Source organism: Opisthocomus hoazin, chromosome 24, assembly GCF_030867145.1.
Source record: "Opisthocomus hoazin isolate bOpiHoa1 chromosome 24, bOpiHoa1.hap1, whole genome shotgun sequence".
NCBI classification, from domain to species: domain Eukaryota; kingdom Metazoa; phylum Chordata; class Aves; order Opisthocomiformes; family Opisthocomidae; genus Opisthocomus; species Opisthocomus hoazin.
The window spans coordinates 6751949-6774257 of NC_134437.1; the positions used below are offsets into that span (position 1 = coordinate 6751949).

The window sequence follows — 22309 nt, forward strand, 5'->3', positions numbered from 1 at the left end:
CACAGACTAAGCTCTCACATTGCCCCTCAAAGCAACAGGGTGCTGCTCCTGGGACAATGGAGCACTCTGGGCTTTTGGAGAAATCCTCAGCTTTGCACATTAACACCTTCCCTCCCGCCCAGCTGTCCTAGCCCGCAGGACTTGTCCTAGCCCACATTTAGAACAACCACCTAGTTAAGCTTATGATTTGTGGTAAGCTGCCAGCTTACCACATACAACGCTGTGACAGAAAATGGAATATCCTCCATCTCTGCTTTACACCAGCTTTAAGACCCCTTCACAGCCATTACAGGGGCCAAACGAAGCTGGAAGTGCCCTGTCAGTACAGGAACACTGTTAAAAGCAAACCTCGATACAACGGCTTACCAAGTTAACACTTAACATTTAAGCTACCCAGTCCACCTTAGCCACGAAACAGAACTTGTGTCCTTACACCAGCAAAGCAGTGCAAAGGGAGTTCAGTGATTCACGAAGCTGCAGTGACTCAAGGGCTTCTGACTGCCTATGCCCGTGATGTCACTGCGTAACTGAGCACGCGGGAACAATTCTCACCATAGGCTTGCTTAAGCAGCTGAAAAGTCCTTTATTTTGAGTAATCAAGCATATTTTTCCATGCACAGAAGCATATTTTTGCATGTATGTCTCATAAATACCAAGTAGCCATTGTTTACCCAAGCACAAACCGAAAAATGTTTCTGTTGCCAAAAAATCCTTCAGAATGACACACAAGACCATTAAAGTCACTTACCGGGTTTCAAACCACGCCAGCATCTTTGCAGGTCCTCGCTTCCAGGTCCTTTTTAACTCTTCAAGCGGTATCAGCACAACAAGTATAACAGCATGACCTCTGGCAGGTTTGCTCTTCTCTTTCCCAGGCCGTGAGGGCCTTGCTCCGGGTCAGCACATCCACTTCTTTTCGCTCCCTCCTGTGTTTGGTTGGTGCCTTCTGCTCTCAGTGTTGTTGCGAAACCGCCTGATCCTGGAGCTCCGAAAGGCCAGCACGTTTCTGCTGCAAGGATCTTGGTTCTGGCAGCTGAATTATTCTGCTCCAGGTCTCGCAAACTGGAGGGCAGTGAAAAAAAGTAACGTCAGAAAATGCGGCTGCAAGGCGTACCAAATTGGTTTGGTGATTACTTCTAGATGGAAGGAAACCAATCGGTTCTTAAAATCCTTACCTCTGATTCAGCAGTTTTCGGGCCTCAACGCAGCATGCCACATACAAAATTAATCCACACTCAAGGGGTCACTTGACATCACACGCGTCACGCCTAAATTAAATCATTAAAAGCCCAAATTCGAGCTACTCATCCAGAATTCTTTTTACAGCCCGCAGAAATGGTTGCATCCAGAGAGTGACTCACCCGACGAACCACTCGAGGGAGGTCCAACGAATTGCCCTGTGTGGAGGTATCCGTGGTGGCAAACACAGCCTAGGGTCAGCAGTTCCCATTTCTCTATCTCAAAGTTCAACGCACAAGTTAAGAAAGATGAATCCAGCCTACCATCTCCAGATGCCATAATTTCCCTTTTGCAAACTATAGTTATTCTACTCCTTGTTATCCTCAGCTATCCCATCACTTACTGGGATGTAGCAGGGCTGGACAGCGAGAGGCGGGGCGAGAGAAACGGCATCCGTGCTTTGCGAAAATGAGCCCAAGTTTCAACACATTCACAAAACTCCCATTAAACGATAGCGCTAAGCTTGTATTCAAAAAGCTTCATTAGCTGTAACGATGCTACCCTGAAGCTTTTCTTTACTTGAAGTCACCCCAAGGTGAGTTCACTGGGTTATGAGGGCATCCTACTCAGGTATATAAACAGAGATTCCCCTCATGATTTAAATAACACCGAGCAGTTGTTACAATAAAGGCTTTGAACAGCCTGTGGTAGTTTGTGTGGCACGCTCAGACCGTGTAAGCAACGATTACACATTGTTCTCTTGGTAGAAAGAAACATCTGCCCCACAGTTTTTACCAAATCAAGGCTCTTGGGTAACTCTAATGAGCATCTCACTGTGATGGAAACAGGCCGTACTTCCATTTTTCATAATTAAAAAAAGCAACGGCAAAGATGCATCAGACAGAAAGCCCCTTTGGCTTCAGGCAGAACAAACAGATGGAAAACGGGTAACGTCAGCGTAATACTTTCTCTAGTGCTCTTTCCTCTGCCTGCGTGCTCCCCTGCGCAGCTCCTACTGCGGTGCTTGTCCGGAGCCGATTCCAGTCGCCAGAGCGAGAGGACGCAGGAGCAAACACCCCTTGGAACAGAGCCTGGCTTAAACACACGCTCATCCAGTCCCAGCACACACCACAACAATAACTCGAGCCCCTCTCTGCCCTTCAACCTACCGTGTGGAGGTTGGAGGTTACTTATTAAAAACACAGGCTCCTTACTCGCAGTAGCCTAGGGGTTATTTTTCAACCAGAGTGGAAGCAGCTCATCAGACGGGTGGCCGCTGAACCGCAGAACGGGCTGTACGCAGGTTCTGTTTAATCCAGCACGTGCTCCTTCAGAATAACAAGCCCACGTCACGACTTGATGCTCTTTCCCCAAAGATCCCAGACTTCAAAGGCGAACAGAACGGGCTCCAGCGAAGCAGCAAAGAACCCAAAGGTTGCTCACACAGTTACAGCAGAAAGGAGATGGTGATGACCTAAACAGCAAGACTCCAAAAAACTCGGCAGCAACAATCTGAGGCACAGTGAACTCATGGGATTAGATGCAGGTTTCTTGTTCTTAATACCGTCAAAGCCTCCTGTATCCAGTGACCAATTCACGCAGTTCCTCGCAAGAGGATTCACAGAAATGTAAGGGGCTTCACACTGAAACCATCTATCAGCACTTGATTTTTTGACACTGAAGAACTTTATTAATTGTGAACAGAACTAACACAGCAGGATTATCTTGATTACGTTTTGAATTGAGAGGCTCTTTCACATAAACAATAGCAGGAAGTTGCTTGTTGTCTCTTTCATTTAACTTCACAACTAAAAGGACCTCAGAGCATCCCCGCCTCCCTCCCAAACCACAGCCTTTCTGCTGTCTCACCTGATAGTCAAATGTACAAAAAAGGTAGAAAAACTGACAAAGCAGGACAGGTGCTCACAAAACCTTTATCACTCCAAATTCTGTTCCCAAGGCATATAAACCATAATTCCAGTGCTTGCTTTAAAACGGTGCACCGCTGTGCCCCGCTTACTCAATACCTGCAGCCAGCCGCTTCCATTTTTGCTGAAGTACCCGGTTTCCTCCAGCCCACGCCTGAAGTAGGTCAGCGATTGTACGGAGAGGCCGACACACCCAGCCTGAAGCCCGGCAAAACGTCCCGCTCCGCTCGGCTGCAGCGGCTCTGAACAGCAAGGCGCACGGCTCCGGCCACGCGGAGTGCTGAACTGTAAGGCTTGGTTCTTTAAACAGATTATAGTCAACAATTGGGAACTCGGAGCAAACCACGTATTTTCAAGAAAGAAAAAAAAAGACCACAAGAGAAACCAGGTTAAAAAGAGCCATCTTGCAAAGAAGATGGACAATCTGTTAGCCCTTGGCAAGCTACACAATCATCGTACACTAAACAACAAGCTGTACAAAATCGAAAGGAGACGGCAGAGAGATTTGTAAGGCTTTCTGCCCTCCACTCCTTTCCTGGTCCAACAGGTCTTCCAATCTCATTCCGAGAAAGCTTCAAGGTCATGTCAGAACAGCCATGAATTCACCTCCGGTATGTGCAAAATTCAAATTTAGGTATAGAGATAAAATCGCAAAGGTAAAAACAAAACTAAAGGCCATGATCACGGTTAAAATCTTTCTTCTGAGTCCAAGAGACCACAGTCTTGAAAACGTATTTCAAACTTTTCAAACAAGCTACAGTCTTTTTTTGACTAGTAAAAAGGTTTATTTGTTGAGGAAAGCTAAAGGAGGATCCTTCCGTGGAACCCTTTCTTTTTGCTTTCCAGTACATTCCCGCTTGCTGACTGAGTTGTTCACACACCGACTTTCTGCATCTCCTCCACCCCTCACTCTTCCCCGTGGTTACCAGCTTTTTTACAGCAAAAACCGTCTTGACTCTCAACCTGCCTTTGACAGAAATTGGACACGGAAGCGGCATCTGTTCAAAAGGAGTCTGAGCTCAGAGATAGGGGAGAGGTATTTAAAAAGTCCATAAATAGTACACTGAATGTGTGAGGGATCTACTGCCAGGCTATGTTACAAACAAACTCCTGTGTCCAAGTCACCATTCTAAGTCACCTACGTAAAAGCAGCGACAGGGAGACTCCAGCAACAGGAGGCACCTTCTTCAGGACTTCGAGAAGTCCCAATTACCTCTTCCAAGCAACTCTCCCTGGTTAAGGAAGACCCAAGATCAACTGCTTTGTCTACAACCCAAAACGCACCGAGCTGGCATTTGCAAAAAGCCCTTCGGGTGGGAAGAGAGCAAAGAAAAGGAAGACATTTCTTGAACGCTCAGTGCTACAGAACTTGGCTTTACATATCCGGACTGAAACACTTTTCGTAGGTACAGCATCTTTTGCTGTGGAGTTTCTACCTAGACATCACAATGCTGACTCCAGACAAGCAAGGTGACAGAATCCAGTCCGATCCCCAGCCGTGACTGTGGTTAGGTAGTCTTGGGTGGTTGGATGGAGGGTGACCACGGACTCAGGGAAGCTCTTGGAAAGCGATCCGTTTCCAAACCAGTGTTCATAGCTGATCCTGGGTCTGCTTTGGAGATGGAGCTGTTGTCACCACCACAGTGGAAACTGCTTTAGTGGAGCCAGACACTGTTCCCTGCTGGAGGTGGGAGGCAGGGACAGTTTGAATTCGAACCTGTTTGAAATGGAAAGAAAAAAATTCAACTCCTGTCAAGAACAACCTGGTGACACATTGCACCTGCGTCACACTCTGAAGCGCTAATAAATTCTCTGCTTCTGCTACCAACAAAAATTCAGTCATATGAACAAAAACAAGCACCAAAACACACTGAGAACAGGATCTGTCACAAGAAGATCACTCCGTCCACTGTTCACTTGGGATGGTGGCAAGAGATTTCAAGATTTGGGAGGAAGACCTAGAACCTAGTTTGAGTAAGAACCTACATGTCAGCTGCTTTTACAAGTTTTCAGAAGGGGCACTTGGATCCACTGGGTACTTCCCTTCTAGAGACTTGTTACCAGCAGCTGTCACCGCACTTTAATTCTTTGGCAACACGGAACACTAAGTTTCCAGACAGAAAGATGGATACGCAAAGAAGCGACGTGACTTCTTCAAGAAATGGGGACCACAGAAGCCAAAGTACAGAGCACTACAAAAAAAAAGCCAAGTGTATAGAAACAACCCTTCGAGCAGCTGGGAACATTTCCTGACAGGATCGTTGGGTTTACAGTCATTATACTATCAGTGCTTCAGAGAGATTTAAAAACCGTATGCGGGTGGAGGGAAGGTAAAGGAGATGACGCATTAACGCAGGCACTACAGCCAAGCTGTGCACCTGTACTTTTTATGGAACCCCGTAAGTCCTCATGGAGGTGTTCAAGTCACAAAAAAGCAAATAAAATCACTCTAGGTGCCATTACCTGCGTGGCCTGGCCTTGCTGCTGCAGCTGCTGTAGTTGCTGTGCGGTCAGAAAACTCACGGGCTTGTTCCCAGCGATCAGTTTTGTCCCTGCTGGCATCGTAGTCAGGATGATATTTCTACCTAACCCACTAATGCTAGGGAAAAAGAATTGCTGAAAGGTTAGTAAGCGGCACAGCTTCAGACTCACAAATTGTTCTTCAGTTGCTAGGAGATTAAAGTTACTTATCTAATTTACTAACGATTTAAAGTAGTGGGTTTTTTTTTCCCCACAGAACTGGCAAATACACAAGTGACAAGTTTATGTTGACATTTATCACTGTGACAGAGAATTACTTTATCACACGAATTAAACCCTCTAATTCCAGACCGTGCACATCATCAGGTTAGTCCGCTCAGACCTTAACGCTTCCCAGGGAACGCAGAAAACAGCCAAGCACGCAGTGTTCTGCCTTGAAACATTAACTCAGGGAGACACTACCAGAATTCACAGAAGAATAAACAGAACGACTTCGGTATCTGAATGCCAGGGGAATTCTCACTGAGACAGTTAACACTTCCCTAGTTTCTTTAATGGAGAGATGGCCTCAGATGACATGTATTTTTAGGTACGTCACCAGGTCCATTGGTGCTCAAACACACAGAACTAATCTAATAGCTGGCTTCAAGGAAAAGAACGTTTTTGATTCACGGTGTCTGCTAGAACCTACACCTCAGGGCACCTAAACACAGCCTATACTCTCCTTGCAAACACCATATTCATCCAGTTTCTTGCAGCTAACAAACATATTCACGGACTGCAAGCCCACTCCACCCCCTGCGTGCTAGGTCCCCAGGAACCTACCGAACACAGACCTTCCTCAGCCTATTTCTAAAGCAAAACGGCCAGATACAAAGTACTCACTTGGCCCCGAGGTTGCCCTTGATGATGGGGGCAGTCACCACGCTCTTGCCTTTCACTGGCTGGCTGATCACTGACAGAGGCACTGTTATTCGTGCTGGTAGTTTCCCCTAGAGAAGTTCAAGAACACGTAAGGAGCCGCAGGGAGTTCAGCAGAGAAACTGCTTGACAACATACAATTACCACTCAGCTTGCTTTTTAGGAGTCCTGGGAGCAAAAACCAACAGCAGCTTTGCTGATGAAAGCTGTGCTCCATTTCAAGCTCATTAAAATTCACCTCCCTCTCATTCACTTCACAGCTGCCTCGGCCCTGAAAACCCACATCATCTTTGCACCACAGTATTTCTCTGGCAAGGATCATCGCATCCGTTGGTGATTTTTATCCTTACAAAGCTGTGGTGATGGCGATTAGCCTATTCAGCTTTCACAGCACAGTTTATAGTGCCTTCAGCTCTGGGCATTGAAATTGTATTAAACGAGGAATTCAGTAAAAAAGTTACTAGCAGTAGCAAGTACTTCTAGTTCTGACATCGTTCCGAGGGAAATTATTTCAGGGGTGTGGGGCAAGACGCTGAGCTGCACGAGGCAGGACTTTAGATAAGCAAAGTTTATTTCATTCACTGGCGACAAGGGAAGTAAGGGAAGATGTATCTGACTGCCTTCTGGTCATTCAGCATTTAGCTACGGTTCCAACACCACGAATTTAGTTGCAGACCCCCATTCTGCAGTACTTTATTTGAGCCTTTGCCGATGCAGAGAGAGGTTTTCAGCCATCAACCATGAGCACATCTCAGCATTCCCCCTTTTCACCCACCTCCAGAAAAAGGTTAGCGTTACTTACTGCCTGGGATGTAGACACTACCGTGGTGCTGACGGGTACCTGCCGCACAGCAGTGGCTCCTGTGCCTATAGTTATGGGAGTCCCAGCAGCTCCCGAGGCCACAGCAACCGCTTTCGACACTGCGGCGCTCATGGTTGGTAAAGAGACCGCTGAGGTATGGACCGTGCCAGGCACGCTGACTGCTGAGGAAGAGGGAACTTGCTTAGCGTGAGTCGCTACCGTAATCGTCTGCCCAGCTTTGGGTGGCATCACCCCCAGCCCCTGCACGATTCTTATAGTAGCAGCCGGCTTGGCCTCAGTGGACGCCACCGTCGTTACGGCTTTGCTCTTCTGATCTGCCACAGTCATGCCCAGGGCAGGCATCAGCCGGAAAGCGGAGCCTGTTGGCTCTGCAGTCTTTAAGTCGGGAGTCACTTTAACCACTGTGCTTCCAGCTGGGCTGGAAGAAGCCGAAGTGGCCGTGCTCGTCTTGGCTGGAGAATCGGCAGTCTGGACAGGATTGGACGTCACGTGCAAAGTTGCAGAGATGCCTTTCCCGCTAGCACTGCTTCCCGCAGCCGCTGTGAAGAGGTCCTGAGTCAGTTTGACGGTGGTGACTTGAGATTTGGCCAGGGTGGCCATCATGTCCGGGGTGATACGCAGCACAGTCTGTCCCTTCGCGTCTGTGGTGATAGAGGACGGGGGCAGGCGCAACACGTCCTTTCCCTGGATCCGAAAATTGGTCGCCGTCAGCGGCATGCCACTTCCAGGCTGGGTCTTCACGCCAAGTTGCCCTGTAATGGCCACCTGGAAGAGACCAGAGAAACGGCTGTATCAAGCCAGGAGGCAGTCCAAGGCACAGTCCAAGTAAAACTTCCCAACGGGATGTTTGCTCCCATCACAACTGAAGCAGCACCATGCTAGCACTCCGTACGCTACTGAATATAGTTCTGGTTGCGCCTCAGACGGCGTTCCCAAAACCATCTAGAATATGAAATACCGTGGAGCTGCTTGTTCAAACAAGATCGATGAAAAAGAGGTCAACATCTGAAGACGGTTAACTAAAGAACCTGCACTAACATATCCTTTACCTGCACGTGAAAATGGGGCTCAGACACATCAGAAAAACAACTGCCTAAATCTGTACAGTCAATAACTCACATAGCATCACTGCTCACTACAGCTTTTACCATCTTCTCACATCTGCTATCAAGTCTGTCACAACAAGCGGCAACCAACGGGGTGGTGGAGCCCAGTTCCTTGTCTGCCCCTCTCTCTCACCTGCTTGATGATGTTCTGGCCAGCTACGTTCTGGATGACGGTGGTAGAGGAGGTGCTCGTAGCGGAACTGCCTGGAGAGCTGGTTACAGGCTTTACAGCGGGGCTGGGCGCCGCAGACAGTCCCGTCACAGTGATGCCTGTCTGTCCTGTCACGGAGCTTCCTGGTCGTTGCACCTGCACTGGGCTGCTTTGAGCTTTTACCGGCAGAGTCATCACGGCCTACAGCAAGACACAGAAGCAGCCTATGAGCAGGCCAACACGATACTAACAGAATAATAACCATGCTTTTTGCCTTGTGCCTTATAACTTGCAAGTTCTGTGGCCTTTTTACTGTAACGCACAATTTAATGGTCCCACATAAACAGGCAACGGGGTGGAAAAAGGAGCACTGAACGGTATTGTTTATGCAAAACTGTTTCTGTGCTCCTGCTCTGCAGTTATTGCACGTTCCAAGCAAGCGAGCAATCCCTGTGCACCGCACCGAAATACTAGAAGCAGTCAGATCAGAAGGCAGAGCTACTCCACCGCTTCCATGCAGCCAAACTCACCTGAGGGAGCACTTTGGTTTGCGCGGCTGTAGCTGGAACGCGGATCTGAGGCACTGACGTAGGTTGCTGCTGCTGCTGGGTTCCCACCGGGGCTTGCTGAGACACAGCGGGGAGGCTGGACTGGGCTGTGACCACCCGGACCTGCGGCAGCCCTGAGGCGGCGGTGTGACTTACCACCCGGGGCGGGGGTGGCTGCGGCCCAGGCTGCGTCTGCGAACTCTGGGCTGTGGAAAGCAACGTCCCGAGCTGCGGCATGGTAGGCGATGACACCAGAAGAACACTACAGAAAAGATAAAGCCAGTAGGTCAGCAAAGACGTAGGAAACGACTGAGAAAGAACCAGTAACATTCACAAGCGATGCATGAGACAGAAGAGCTACCTCTGGCTGGGTTTTGCTGGCTCTGATCCAGCGCTAGATACGCTCTTGCTAACCACGGACATTGGTGGGGGTGAAATAGGCGTTGCTGGTAACGCTGGTGCAGTTGGTGTCACGGGAGTCACCGGAGTCGGTGGCATGCTGGAGTCACTAAGGCTCAGCTGACTGGGCTCCGATGCGCTGCTGGGGAGTGCTTTCACAGAACTCTCCTTGCTGCTAGACTTCTGCAAAGAAACCACGTCAAGCATGAAGGTCTTTACAAAAACTGGTTTTGGTTGCTACAGTCTAGAGAGAGGGCTGAGCACTTTAAACCGAGTTCTGTACGGTTATGAACGATGCCCCAGTGCTAAATCCTGAAATCACAGATAACTGACTGCTTTCCTCAACTGCAGCCACAAGTGGGATGGCGTCTTTGGCTGCTCCTGTCCTCAGGGAGCAGGGCATCTCAGCTGTCACAAACATTCACAACATGCGTATTTCCACCTTGGTTAATTCCCCAACAGCGACTACTTTAGAGATATTTGGTATCAGCAACAACAGCAACAACAAAGACTTCCAAACCTGACAACTTCAGCACAGAAGGGAGAGAGCAGAAGACACGTTCCATACACTCTGCTACAGATTAACCTCAAAACTAGATCTGAAAGACCATCCCTCAGTTAGGGAGCACAAAGGAATTCCACTGACCTTTCTGCTAAGATCAACGAGGATAACAGCAAAAGCTGGGAGGAGCGAAAGTTCGCTCTTTCCCCCTTCATTCTGTGCGCTGGTGCCAGACTAACGCTGACATTCATATACATAACAAACTGATAACTCAAATAGACACTTGGTTTTCATCAGCCACCATGGATGCAGAATTTATGCATTAATTTAGTCCACATCTCTTTCCCAATCCCCAAAGTATCTGTGCAAAGAAATCTACCATTTTAGCCGGAGGTTTTGGCTTCTGCTGCAGAGCTTTCTTGGCCTTTGCTGCAGCAGCTTGCGCCTGGTGGATCCGTTCTGCAAATACAAATTAATGGTTAGAGCTCCTGACCACGAGCGAACTCCTTAAGCAAGAGGCCAAGAACTGTAAGTTCATCTCCAGACAAGAAATCAAACACACATTATCATGTAACAGTGCAAAGAAAAATACCAAGTAAATTTAGCCCAAAAGGCTGAAAATAAGACACACAAGTTGTGAGTGTAGACACATGTGCAGTTCTTGTACACGGGATGCTGTTTTTCAAACAAATACTGCAAACTGACACACCGCTCTGCAAGACTGGATTTAAGTGCTGATGGGCACTTAATTAGCAATTCATTGGCAAACTGAGTAAAGAAAAAAGCTAGACTGACAAATTAATGTTCATTACCCAGCTGCACTGAAGAAGCTCAAGAGCTAACATTTTCAATTCTTAAGATAGCAGCCAGCCACGCTTACCAAACTCTTCCTCACTCCTGTCCCGGTGCAGGTAGATCCACAACTTGCGTCCAATATCATATTTCACACAGGGATCTTTCTCATAATGTAACCGATCCAGAGCACCGCTAACAACAGTATTAACCTGAAAGTTCAGAATTCACAGAATTACGAGATGTCCCCGGCTGTGCTAGCCAAAAGTCAGAAACAGAAAAGGAACCCTATCTGGCATAAAACCCGAGTAAGCTGCTAGCAGGCCATCTGAGCAATAACTGACGGAAAGATGTTGCAGCACAGGATACTGTTTGCCACCCTGGATCTAACAGAGCTTCCACCAAAGCTGAGAGCTCTGAAAATTGACTGTTTCTGAATCTAATACGTGAGCAGGTATCTGACACCGTGTTAATTCTGTGGCTTTTCTAGCTGTTTTTTCAGCATCCAGAGTTCGGTGCAGATTTGCAGCAGCTCACCAGCACAGAACACAGTTCTCACTTGCCAAAGCAGCATAAAAAAATTATCAGGCCTCAGCCACTGAACATGGCCCGGGTCTGCGCAGTGTATTTTTAGGAGAATCTGTCTGAGGCTTGACACGACATCCGACTTACTTGAGCACTTGTGACATCGGGCGCTAGGAACTGGGAATCTTTCAGCAGCTCACAGATTTCAGCACGAGTTCCTTCTCCGTTAGGAAGGCGAGCGGCAGCATCACGAACTGAAATACAAAACCACAGCTTAAACCTCCAGCTGTCACTAGGCAGTTGTGTTCAAGTACTTGGGCAGGCGTGTTTCTGTGTGGTGCTTTTATCCCCGCTCTCATAGCACCTACTCGCTCACTAAAATCTAGCCCCCGTGATCCCTCAGAGATACGAGCAGAGATTATAAAGGATCATTTTAAAGTGCTTCAACTGTGCTGGCTTTGTGCTAGGAGTGATGAACTTGGGGAACAGCACTGAGCCCCAGAATGATTTCGCAACACCCCAACTTCACAACAGTGTACTGAAACCGCCCCTCTTCTATTTTCCAGTTATCTAAGCCTTAGTTTCAGCCAGTCCCATGGATTCTGTTCTCTATTGCCTCTCGATACAACAGTGACACACAGATGCCTTCTTTTCTAGTTATTCCTGCTCTCAGCACTTCATCACCCTTATTTCTTCTTCGATTATATCATCCCAGCCTGCCCACCTTTTTCTTTTACAATGTAGATTCCCAAAGCCATTGCTTGGGGGGGTGTCTGGGGAGCCTTTTTCTTTTTTAAAAAAACTTCTTTGGCCATCACCTTACCGAGGGACAAGATGGTGACATACGCTGGTCGGTCTGAGCGTAGGAGAGAATGCTCTCGGGCTTTGTTTAATGAGGTTTCCTTGTCAAACACCCCCTTCACAGGACCAACAACCGACTCAAAGCCATGCATACGGAAAGTGAAAGCTTTGTGGGGCTGGCTGTAACGGTAACGTTCCTGTATTTGGAAACAAGAGGACTGAATTTAGCAGGAAACATACAGCGCAAAGTCTTCAAGCTTGTGCTATGTTTAGATCATATTATAAGTTATTATCATTCTCTAAAGTTTTTTTTTTAAATCAAAGGCTCAAATACCGCTGTATAAACTTATTTTGGCTCAAGACAAGCACAAACTACTTCAAGCAGGACACAAAGCATCACCTAACCAAAGCGTGCAGGCGCAAGACATTAGGTTCATTGCTCAGCAGCTGCACAGACTACGGAGGTGCCAGATACACCTTCCGCCCAGCAAACATCCCTTCCCCCAGCAACAACGAGCCCTCCTCCAATCTGGCAAAGGAGAGACTTCCAGAATTTAACCTGGATATTCTACCACGCACACAGCGTGTGTACCCAGGGAGAAGAGTTGTCATCACGTGTTTACCCTACAATACACACTTAACAGTTACTACAGACAAGATAAGGAAGTGTACGGGAACACTTCTCGCCACTTGTCTTCTGCTAGTTGTACATGCTCAAAAAATAGAGAGACAAGTCATCCTCATACGCTGGGGAACAGCAGAGGAGAGAAAAATGTCAGCACAACTATTTTTATCTACTTTTGCCCAATAACCATTGGAAATACAGGTGGTTTTGAAGTAAGTAGCTAGGCTACAGCGTTAGCAAGTTATATGTAAGGCCAAGATACCTACTTCAAGGCAGAAGAAACATACTAATTCTTTACATTAACAATGATTGTGCAGAGTATAAAACTGACATCCCATATAAATTCTCTTGTTTTTCTGTTTCAACATTAAGAAAATTTAAAATTAAGAAGATCTTCTTCTTACCTGCTCCTGAAACACGCGCTTCTCCTCTCCAGTGCTAGGTCGGACTACATAGTCAGTCCTTCTGAAACAAAGGTCACCATCAGTTCTGAGCAACAGCAAGCCCACAACAGTCCCAAAGAACATCCCAAAGTATTAGTCACCTCACCCTTGCTGCAAATGCTTCTGAAAAAAATTCTGAAGGCATTTATGACAATATAAATGAGGCCTGCAGAGATCTTAAAATATGCTCTACGCACTACCTGAAGGTAAGCAAGGACTGTAAATAATATAGTTATCAGGATGTAAATTAGATTACAGTTTTGCTCTGATAACATATGTGAACTTGGAGGAAAATCGGTTGACTTTGTGAAGTCTAGTTACTGCATTTACAAAATCAGACTATCCAGTTCAGTCTTGCCCCATGACGTAAAAACTTTTTATTTTAAGCAACCAGCCACTGAGATCCAGAGGCACGAGGACCAAACTTCACAGCTTTAGCATGCACTGCAGAAGCTTTCAAGCAATACCATATACTCACACTCTGGGAACTGGCGTTGTGGCATCTGAGCTGTCTTCATTCTCCTAACAAAAAAACAGAAAACTGTCAGTACTGGATATAACTCAGCCAGGTTTTGTGCTGCTAGAAGGTGATTTTTTTTCTGACTCACTTTGAAAAAAGTCTGGTCTTTGGTCTCCAACCAGAGCTGAAACAGTGCTGCCAATTCCTTCTCGTGATCTTGGCAAGAACCTAGTCCAAGAAATCAGGAAAAAGAGGAAGCAGAAGTCCTTTATTTGTTAGGAAGTAGTTGCTTGTACTTCCCAGTCACCTCCTACTCTCTTCCTCCCTCTACGCATCACCAGGAACAAGGCATCTTCCAGACTTCACAGATGCTCCTATTTCAATATCTGCACATGTCCAGGCTTAGAATAAAACCTAGTTAGTCCCCCAAGCCGGTATGAAGGGCAGTGCTTCATCTCCTGGCATAGCAGGTAAGATACTCTTTGAGATACAGCCACCCAACATTTAGAGTTGGTTCCCACTCTCTAAAGTAATCCCAGACATCGAGTCCCTGAGCTTCTGCTCGTGCCTACATAACCTCCACCAAAGACTGTAAAACAGAACACAGGAATAGCTTCCTGACTCCAAATCTCTGCCAGTTACAGCCTGCAAATATGATCACTAGAATCACTATAGTTAACAGTGGTAAATTCTGCCTGGTAGCTAAACAAACGAACATAAACACAAGAAATCTGCAGTTCACTCACTATGAGCCTGGGCACAATGATTATCAATTTGCCCTATGGTTCCCACTTTCAAAAATGAGAATAGTAACTCTTTGCTCCACAGAGAAGCTTAATTCACTTATAATTGTAATAACTCTGAATAATTGGAAGGCATGTCCCACAGAAAGGAAAATACGAAGGTGTTCAGACAGATTTGAAGGGCCACATAAATACAGCCCCGTGCCTCTGCTCACTTCGTCTCTGTCTGCTGCTGACACTAACATCATGTGAAAACCCTGAATCCAGTACACGTCTCTGCTCAGCTAAGAGAAAAGGCCTAACCAACGAATTAAGAGCCCTGTTTGTCCTTCTCTCTGGGCTTCAGCAAGCTCAAAAGTTAAGTCCTGGAGAAAAGAACCAACCTTTACTATAGCAGAAATCATAGCAGAGCACAAGATACTCACCAAGCAATTTCCACTGCTGAGTTTTCTCCTTGAATTCAACAAAAGGTGAGAAGCTGGAAGGAACATCTGCAATAGAAAACGTGCATGTCAGAGACATCATACAATCGTCCAATCCCCAAAATCCTAATGTTGTAATGCAGGCTGTTAAGACTCATGATGACAGATAAGGCATTTTAAGTGATTATTTAAGTGCACCTCTAAATTTACACTTGCCCAAAAGGAAGGTCAGCATCTCAGAGTAACAGCGCAAGCCCAAGAACGGAACAGAATAACGAGTCTTTCACCTGTCAGATGAGACCCTGTTCATGCTGTGAGGCACCAGGAACTGTTACTGTACGGTGACTATTCCTGGGCTCATGGGAAGCAAACTCAGGATTTACAGTTTTCACCAGCATTACAGGGAACATTCAAGTATCCACGCTGCAAAGGCCACTACCACCTACGCCGTCTCTCCCTTTCAAACCTCCCACTAAGCAAATGAGAACCACAGAATAATTTAATTCGAAAAGAACTTCTGAAGCTTAGCTGGTCCAAGCCCCAGGTCAAAGCTGGGCCAATCTCATGTTTCCAGTGGATTGTTCAGGGTATCTTCTAGTGTATTTTTTATTATCTCCAAAGACAACTGCAACATCTTTGCACCGGGAAGAGATTAATTTCTTCCTGCTTCAAGCACCCTGCCTGAAGTGTGTGATCTACACAGGAGAAACTGTCTGTCCAGAGGCAATTTCACACACAGTTTCACACACTCGGGAATCAAGCTGGGTCTTAGCTACTACCCACATGCAAAAAAAGTCTACCACAATCAAGAAATGTAAGCCATAAAGCCTATCATAGAAACGCTGTAATATAAATCAGCACTGATTAGAACTGAGGTACAAGCATCAGTAGTATTTTTAAGAGCCATTCTTACCTCTGCTGTCACCTGTCAAGTACTGCAAGGCCGGTAAAACCAGTTCAGACCAGTTAGGGGCAAAGGAGAACCAGTTATTTAGTGCGCTGGCAGGAGAAGATTGCCAATCTAGAACTTTATCTTCAAGCTGAGGAGGAAAAAAACCCATTCTATTAAAGATCTTGTGCTTGAAATTGTAACTATTTTAATAAAGAAGAGAACAAAACTTCTAAACATATCCAGAGGGCAAAAAAGGGTTTAGATACGTAAAAATTACCCGACTTCTTCAAGTAACCATAAGATGGTATTTCAGACAACAGACATCAAAAAGGGGAAGAAACTTCCCACCAGCCCTGGCCTTAATACTCAAAATGTATCTAACCATGACCTAGAGAATGGGTACGGAAAGACTTACAGATTCCACTGACTCAATTTTTGAAAGACGTTAAAAACAGAATGCGGTATGGACTCCTAAAGGCTTTCACTGTTTAAATATGTCGTCTAGTAGCTAATATAATTTGCAGCAGGGCACCTCTGGAGAAAATCCCTATTACATAGCTATAAAACCCCCTGTCCCCTAATTTTGTTTTCTGCAAAGATGCCGAGGTAAGCGGGTGGTTCCTTACCACAGAGAGAGTAGCAGGTCCTTCCAGAAACAGTATCTCCAAAAGAAGGAAAAAGAAGCTGGAAGAGATTTCATTTATTCCAAGGCACGGCTTCATCTCTTCAAGAGGTCTTCACGTGAAAGAGAACACAAGCAGATTAAGTTCCCTGAGTAAATACTCACCTTCACATACAAAGGTGAACACCACACATTTCACACACCCCAAGCTGCAGAAAACCTGCGCACGTCCCACAGAAATCCGAGCGGCAACATCTGCTGCCCTCTCCATCCGTGCAAGGCGTTCAGGGCCCTTCGAAGCACTTACTCCTCTTTGACAGATGACAGAGGGATGGGGGAAGGATCCTGAGACATCGACGGGATTCCATCGGCGTTGCTGAGAGAGTCAGCCAAATCTTCCACCTCGGATTTAATCATCTTCAGCTTTTTTTTCTTCTTATCTTCCTTTTCCTTCACCTTCTTCTTGAGGGTTGCGAGGTCGAATAAAGCTTTAGAGATGGTAACAGGTAAGAAGAATAATTAGAAAGCTCCTTACCATATTTCAACAAGAGTCACAAACTAACTATATATTTAAACACATCTTCAGAAATTCATGCAGTGTGCACTCATTCACACATCAGTCATTTCACCTTCCCCGTCATTTCCATGAATCTTTATTTTTCCCTTCAATGCACTCTGCTTAATAGAAAACCCCTAGTTTTTAAACCACTGACCTGCTAAGGAACCTTTCTTGCCAGCATTTACTCGAGTCATAATGTCCTCAAGAGTCAGGTCTGTCGTCACCAGATCGGGGTGATCCTGTGCAGGACAATGGGACAGAAATTAAAAATGGAAAAGGACAACGTGTTAAGATAGCAACGAGGGTACAGGAGATAACCAAGTGCTGAAATGCCCCAAACTTCTTTGGGATCAGCTTATAAAGTTATTTACTGCAATAAAAGCTGGGACGTCTCCCAGCCCTGGAGTCCAAAATTTTGTCTCTCCAAAACACATCGCTAAAATCACAAAATCCTTGTAAACAGCAGCATAAACAGGTGCTGCATACACACGCTGACAATTAAATACAGGTAACGACAAAGGGTGGTTGCACACAAAAAAGCAGCAATCATTTTGTCACCCAGAAGTACCCTGACCTGCACGGCTAACAGACAAAAGACTAATGGATAAAATGCAGTCCCACCCCCCCCAGACTTCTTGACATCTTACAGGCTGCCGTTTTCGTTTCTCGTGGTGCTTCTTCAACATCATCTTCAGATCACTTTCCCCAAGTTCTATCTTGTCTGCAACCAAGAAATATTCAGAGATTATTTGCAGTTTTCCATTATCGTTACTTTACAGACTTCTTCAAATGCCATTTTCCATCCATTCCCACTTTCAACAATCTTCAAATTTCAGTAACTAAATTTTCCTTATTTGAATTTCATTCTTTTAATCAACCAATTTATTTCAATACTTTCTTCCCTGGGGTCATCAGATATCACTGTCGATGCAAGCACGGAAGCGAAAAGAAGCGAGAACCAACTCTGCTACATGAAGGGTCTGCAGATCTGGTTACAGTCACCTTAGCAGGGATTCACTCAGCACATCCACCACAATGTTTTGAACTGGACCATGTTAATGCTTCAGCCATTAAAGGCAAAATACAACAGAGAAATCAGCAGTATTACACAAACTGTAGACCCCTGTGTTAGAACGCTAGCCTTCCAAGGAGGAAAAGATAAAATAAACTGGGAGAAGAGCCAACTGTTTTGGAGACTGCAAAAATGAAGCACGGCAAGATTTCCCACCAAACAACGGATTTTCAAACCGATTTCTTGCAGGGTCTCAAAGTAACTGTCACCCCTAAATCCGTGTTGACCCCCCGATTTGGTTCTCACCTGCTGTTTTCATGTCCAGGGTTGACAACGTGGGGATCACTCTCAGGGGAACTGGTGGACTTGGACAACCTGCTGGAGAACTCGGAGGCCAGGAGCTTAGATCTAAATAAAGAAGTAAATTTATTTCCGTGAGACCTAGCACCGATCTACATCCTATTCCCCCTTGTTTGCTAGAGCACAGCCAATAACGCTGGAGTCCAGTTTCCATTCCTCTATCAAAGACACCATCCTCACACCAAAACTCTGTCTTTCTGCATTCACACCTCAAGTCTTTAGCTCAGTTCAGGGCGTTACCTTCTTCATCAGAAGACAAGGTGGTGTCTCCACACTCCTCCTTCACTTCCCTCAGAATCTTCAAGTAGCGCCGATGCGTCCGTCTGTCTCGTTCTTCTGCGTCATACGTCGGTGAGAAGCGCTTTCTCCTCAGGGTCATATCAGGGCCTCCTTTCCTAGCTAAATCCAGCAAGTGCTGGGAGATGGGACACGTGTGACATTAGCCATCTCAGCTACGGCGTTGTAAGCTACAACAGACAAGCTCAAGTGACGTACTTTCAGCAAGTTTAACATCTGGAGGTGGTGTGGAAGGCACCTCAGTTCTTTAAGTGATAACCCTTAAAAACGTATCAGTATCTGCTACAAGAGAGATTTTAGACCACTGTTTAAAGGGGGAAAAAAGCAAGGAGAAAATTCTGCACCTTCATCTGCACAGACAGCGATACCTCACTGTCATTTTACGTGGAATGCTGGAGCAACCGAACCATCGGTCTGAGATCCGCTTGGGCAGTTTCCACGCCAAATGCGTAACACAGACAGGGAATATTGTCTCATTTGAAGAAAATATTTTACCCCTTACGGCTACAGAGGAAATAACTTCCTACACGGTTTCCTATTCTTTTTCCCATATCACCGTGAAGGGTTTTATACAGAATTATTCATCCTCATTCACACATCCCATACATATTTCAACATCTAACTGTAATGAAATGATAAGCAAGCATTGACACTCAACACACTTCAGCTGGCAGCAACTAGCTGACAACAGCACCCACAGAGGAAGACTTGGTCAGGGGTTTACAGGCATCAGAATGAAGAGTTTTGTATCTATTTCATACAGGTCCTCAGTGAAGCTGGTGAACTCACACAGCTACGCACTTAGCAACTTCACTTGTTTCACAAGGACAGAAATGGCACAAGTACCAAGCTGCTTTGTTGTAAACACAACCTATTTGCTAGATAGAGAACACAAGAAAGCGACGACCGCGCCCCCAAGACACTCACTTTGCGGGAAGCGAGGATCTGCTTGAGGAGCCGGTAGAAGTACTGCTGCTGAGAGCTCAGGTAGCGTTTGTACTGGGACTTGAAACAGAGCTGCCGGTATTTCACAACTTCAGGATTGAAGTGTCCATCTGTAAGAGGCAAAAAGCACTTCAGTTCTCATCAGCTGCTAGCTGAGAACTTAACCCTGAAAACACACAGAGGTTTGCGACGCTCACTGACCCCGGAAAAGTTTCTGGGCGATGTGGAGTGGATTTCCGAAACGGAAGTTTTCGCCACCGAACAGCGCAGAGATGAGTTTGTTCTGATGCTCTCGGTTGTTTTCAGGAAAGTGAGGCAGGAATTTTTTTAGGTGGTCTTGCTGCGCATCTGTCAGCACCTCCTGCCACGTAGACAGGCTGACAACTTCAAAGAAAATCTCGGGCTAAAGAAAGCAAAAAACAAGAGTGAACAAAACGCGTACGGGTTCCTGACAATTTTTTAGCCCTGAAAGCTTTCTCTGGGTAAATAAGACAAGACAGGAGACTGTCTCACACCAAATGAAGAAAACCATGGAGTATAAAGTGGAAAAGTGAAGAAATTAACGATGCTATCAGCAAATAAAAGATAAATTCAATACTTCTAACAAACAAAACTTTCTCAAAGGCATTTCTGAAATATGAAAGATTGTTATCTAGAAAAAGAATCTAACAGAACAGTTTCAAATGACGTTTTCCTGGGATTAATCAAAGCCCTCTTTGACACCTTTTCCAGGACAGTCAGCAGTATTTCCCCTCTTTTCAGCCTGCTCTGCGAGCCCCACACTGGGCGTTTAACCAGAACAAGGCGAAGCATCTCTGGGCACTACTCACGTCCTCCAGCAGGTCCTCGGGCAGGCTGACCCTGGTGGCACCCAGCATGCAGTCCTCCATGATGCGCGCGCCATTGCCCTCCCCGCAGGGCCCCAGCTCCAGCGGGTCGGTCAGCATGTGATCCAGGGAATCCATCCTTCACCCGCTCCCCGGCGACGGCGGCAAAACGCCTCAGGGGCCGAAAACCCCAAACCCAAGCTGAGGAACCGCAGAAACGCAAGCTACAGCATCGGGCTGCGAGACAGAAAAGAAACGACAGCGTTAATTCACCGCTGAGGAAGGCTCTTCCAGGCTGGGAAGTCCAGGTGACCCCATTCCACTTCACCTCACGCCTGCAGGAGCTGTTGTCGGTAAAACACAGGGTGAAACGCGACATCCGCGTCCCGCCAGTGGTTGGAAGGCACAAAAATTCCTCTCAGGTTGTGACCGGGCCAAGAGCCCCCGCTCCCCTCACGCATCACTGGGAAGAGCTGCGCAGATCCAGGACCCCGCGGGGTAAATCAACAGGAAAACCCCCGGACGATTAAAACCGGGTCACGGAGGGAGAAGCGACAGGGAAATAAAGCGCATTTCATACCCGCCACGCCGGCTCCGGGCCTCACGGCGGCGTCTGGACGCGACAGCGCTTCCCGCTCCCCCCCGCGCCGAGGTGACGGCTCCCCCCGCCCGGGCCAGGCCGCCCCGCAGCGCCTAGCCGCCGGGGAACCCCCCCCTCTCCCCGGGCCCGGCGGTAAGCGGAGGCCCGGCCGCTCCCCCCGCCGAGGCGACGGGCGGCCCCGCAGCCTCGGGCCGCTCCCCTCAGCCCCGCCGGGGCCGGAAGCCCCCGCACGCGGCCCGCACCGGAAGCAGGCGGCCGCTCGCGCGCCTGCGCCGGGGCCGCGCCTGCGCAGTGTGCGCTGAGGGAGGGCGTGGCCCCGAGGCGGTGGGCGGGGCCAGCTCCACGTCGCGACGTGCTCCATATCGCGACGTGGTGGACGCGATAGCAGCCAGGGCGAGTTTCACTCACCCGCCCCCCTAGCCCCACTGAACAAACAGGACAAGACAGTATTATTTTTTTTAAAAAAAAGAAAAATTTATTAATTTCGGGGTTTTTTTTTTTACACTTGCCAGGTCAGACCAGACGATGAACACGACAGTCACCAACTGTACACTCGACATACACCGTTAAATAAGAGCAGGGGCAGAGCAAGGAGCCCGAGCAGCCCCAGAGGTGCCAATTCAGGGTGCTTTGCTTACACCCCCCCCCCCACTCTCGGAAAACCCAGAACCGGCCCCAAAATGCCTCCGGCCCGGAGCCATCTTCCAGCAAAACGCAGCCCTCGGAGACAGCCGAGGGGACTCCGGCGTCACGCTGAGATCGTGGGGTTGCTCCGCTTTAAAAATAACAACGACAACAACAACAAGTCCTATACCTTCTGCACTGCAGAAATTGGGGGTAAAAAAATCAAAATCCATGCAAGCTGTGGCCTGGCCGTTGGCGTCTGTCTCAGAGCAGGCCCCTGGTGGCTGTAGTCCCTCAGTCGGGGAGGAAAATTCACCAGTTGTCCATTTCCAGGGATGTTTCCTTCGGAACAGGGCGTTCGTTCAGCTTGGGGCACCGTGAGTCACTTCACCCAGGGACCAGCTACGCTGCTGCAGGACAGAGCAGAAGCTTCGATAAAGAAAATTTGAGTTCGGAGTGGCTGTTTGAGAACTAGTTTCTGGAACACGCTGTGGGTTTCAGCTTTAAACAACCGGTACGAGCAGCCTCAGCCTGTGATCCTTTCCATCAAAGGTGATGAGAGCAAAATATTTTTACCTGCAGTATCGTTAAGGGGAAAAAGTTTGATGGTCATCTAGAAAGCACTACAGATCTTTTAAAACTTCAAAATTGCTCCCGTAGGGCGTTATCTGCCTGGAGTATCCCATTTCCAACTCTGTTTTCCTATCGCTCACACCCTTTT

The 22309-nt window shown here is 47.2% G+C and overlaps 1 protein-coding gene across 3 annotated transcripts; it reads right to left on the reverse strand.

Annotated features, from left to right (window-relative positions):
* Positions 1-2854: 2854 nt before the first annotated feature.
* Positions 2855-21027, reverse strand: NFRKB (nuclear factor related to kappaB binding protein). Of its 3 annotated transcripts, none has more exons than XM_075442600.1 (26): positions 20692-20928; positions 20367-20600; positions 19738-19939; positions 19519-19646; positions 18535-18709; positions 18241-18342; positions 17570-17643; positions 17077-17161; positions 16671-16851; positions 16368-16476; positions 15763-15889; positions 14853-14918; positions 13833-13912; positions 13703-13746; positions 13186-13243; positions 12179-12353; positions 11503-11609; positions 10919-11042; positions 10418-10497; positions 9499-9719; positions 9120-9399; positions 8572-8790; positions 7312-8097; positions 6474-6580; positions 5571-5706; positions 2855-4824 (listed from the first exon to the last, which is right to left on the reverse strand). In XM_075442600.1, exons 2-26 carry the CDS (start codon positions 20499-20501, stop codon positions 4699-4701), a joined length of 3927 nt encoding a protein of 1308 aa, XP_075298715.1. In that variant the 5' UTR covers positions 20502-20600; positions 20692-20928; the 3' UTR covers positions 2855-4698. The 3 variants fall into 3 exon arrangements, with proteins under 3 accessions (XP_075298715.1, XP_075298714.1, XP_075298712.1); XM_075442599.1 differs by lacking the exon at positions 20692-20928 and adding an exon at positions 20944-21027 and having other exon boundaries at positions 4699-4824; positions 13186-13246; XM_075442597.1 differs by having other exon boundaries at positions 4699-4824; positions 13186-13246; positions 20692-20929.
* Between the last annotated feature and the right edge of the window lie 1282 nt (positions 21028-22309).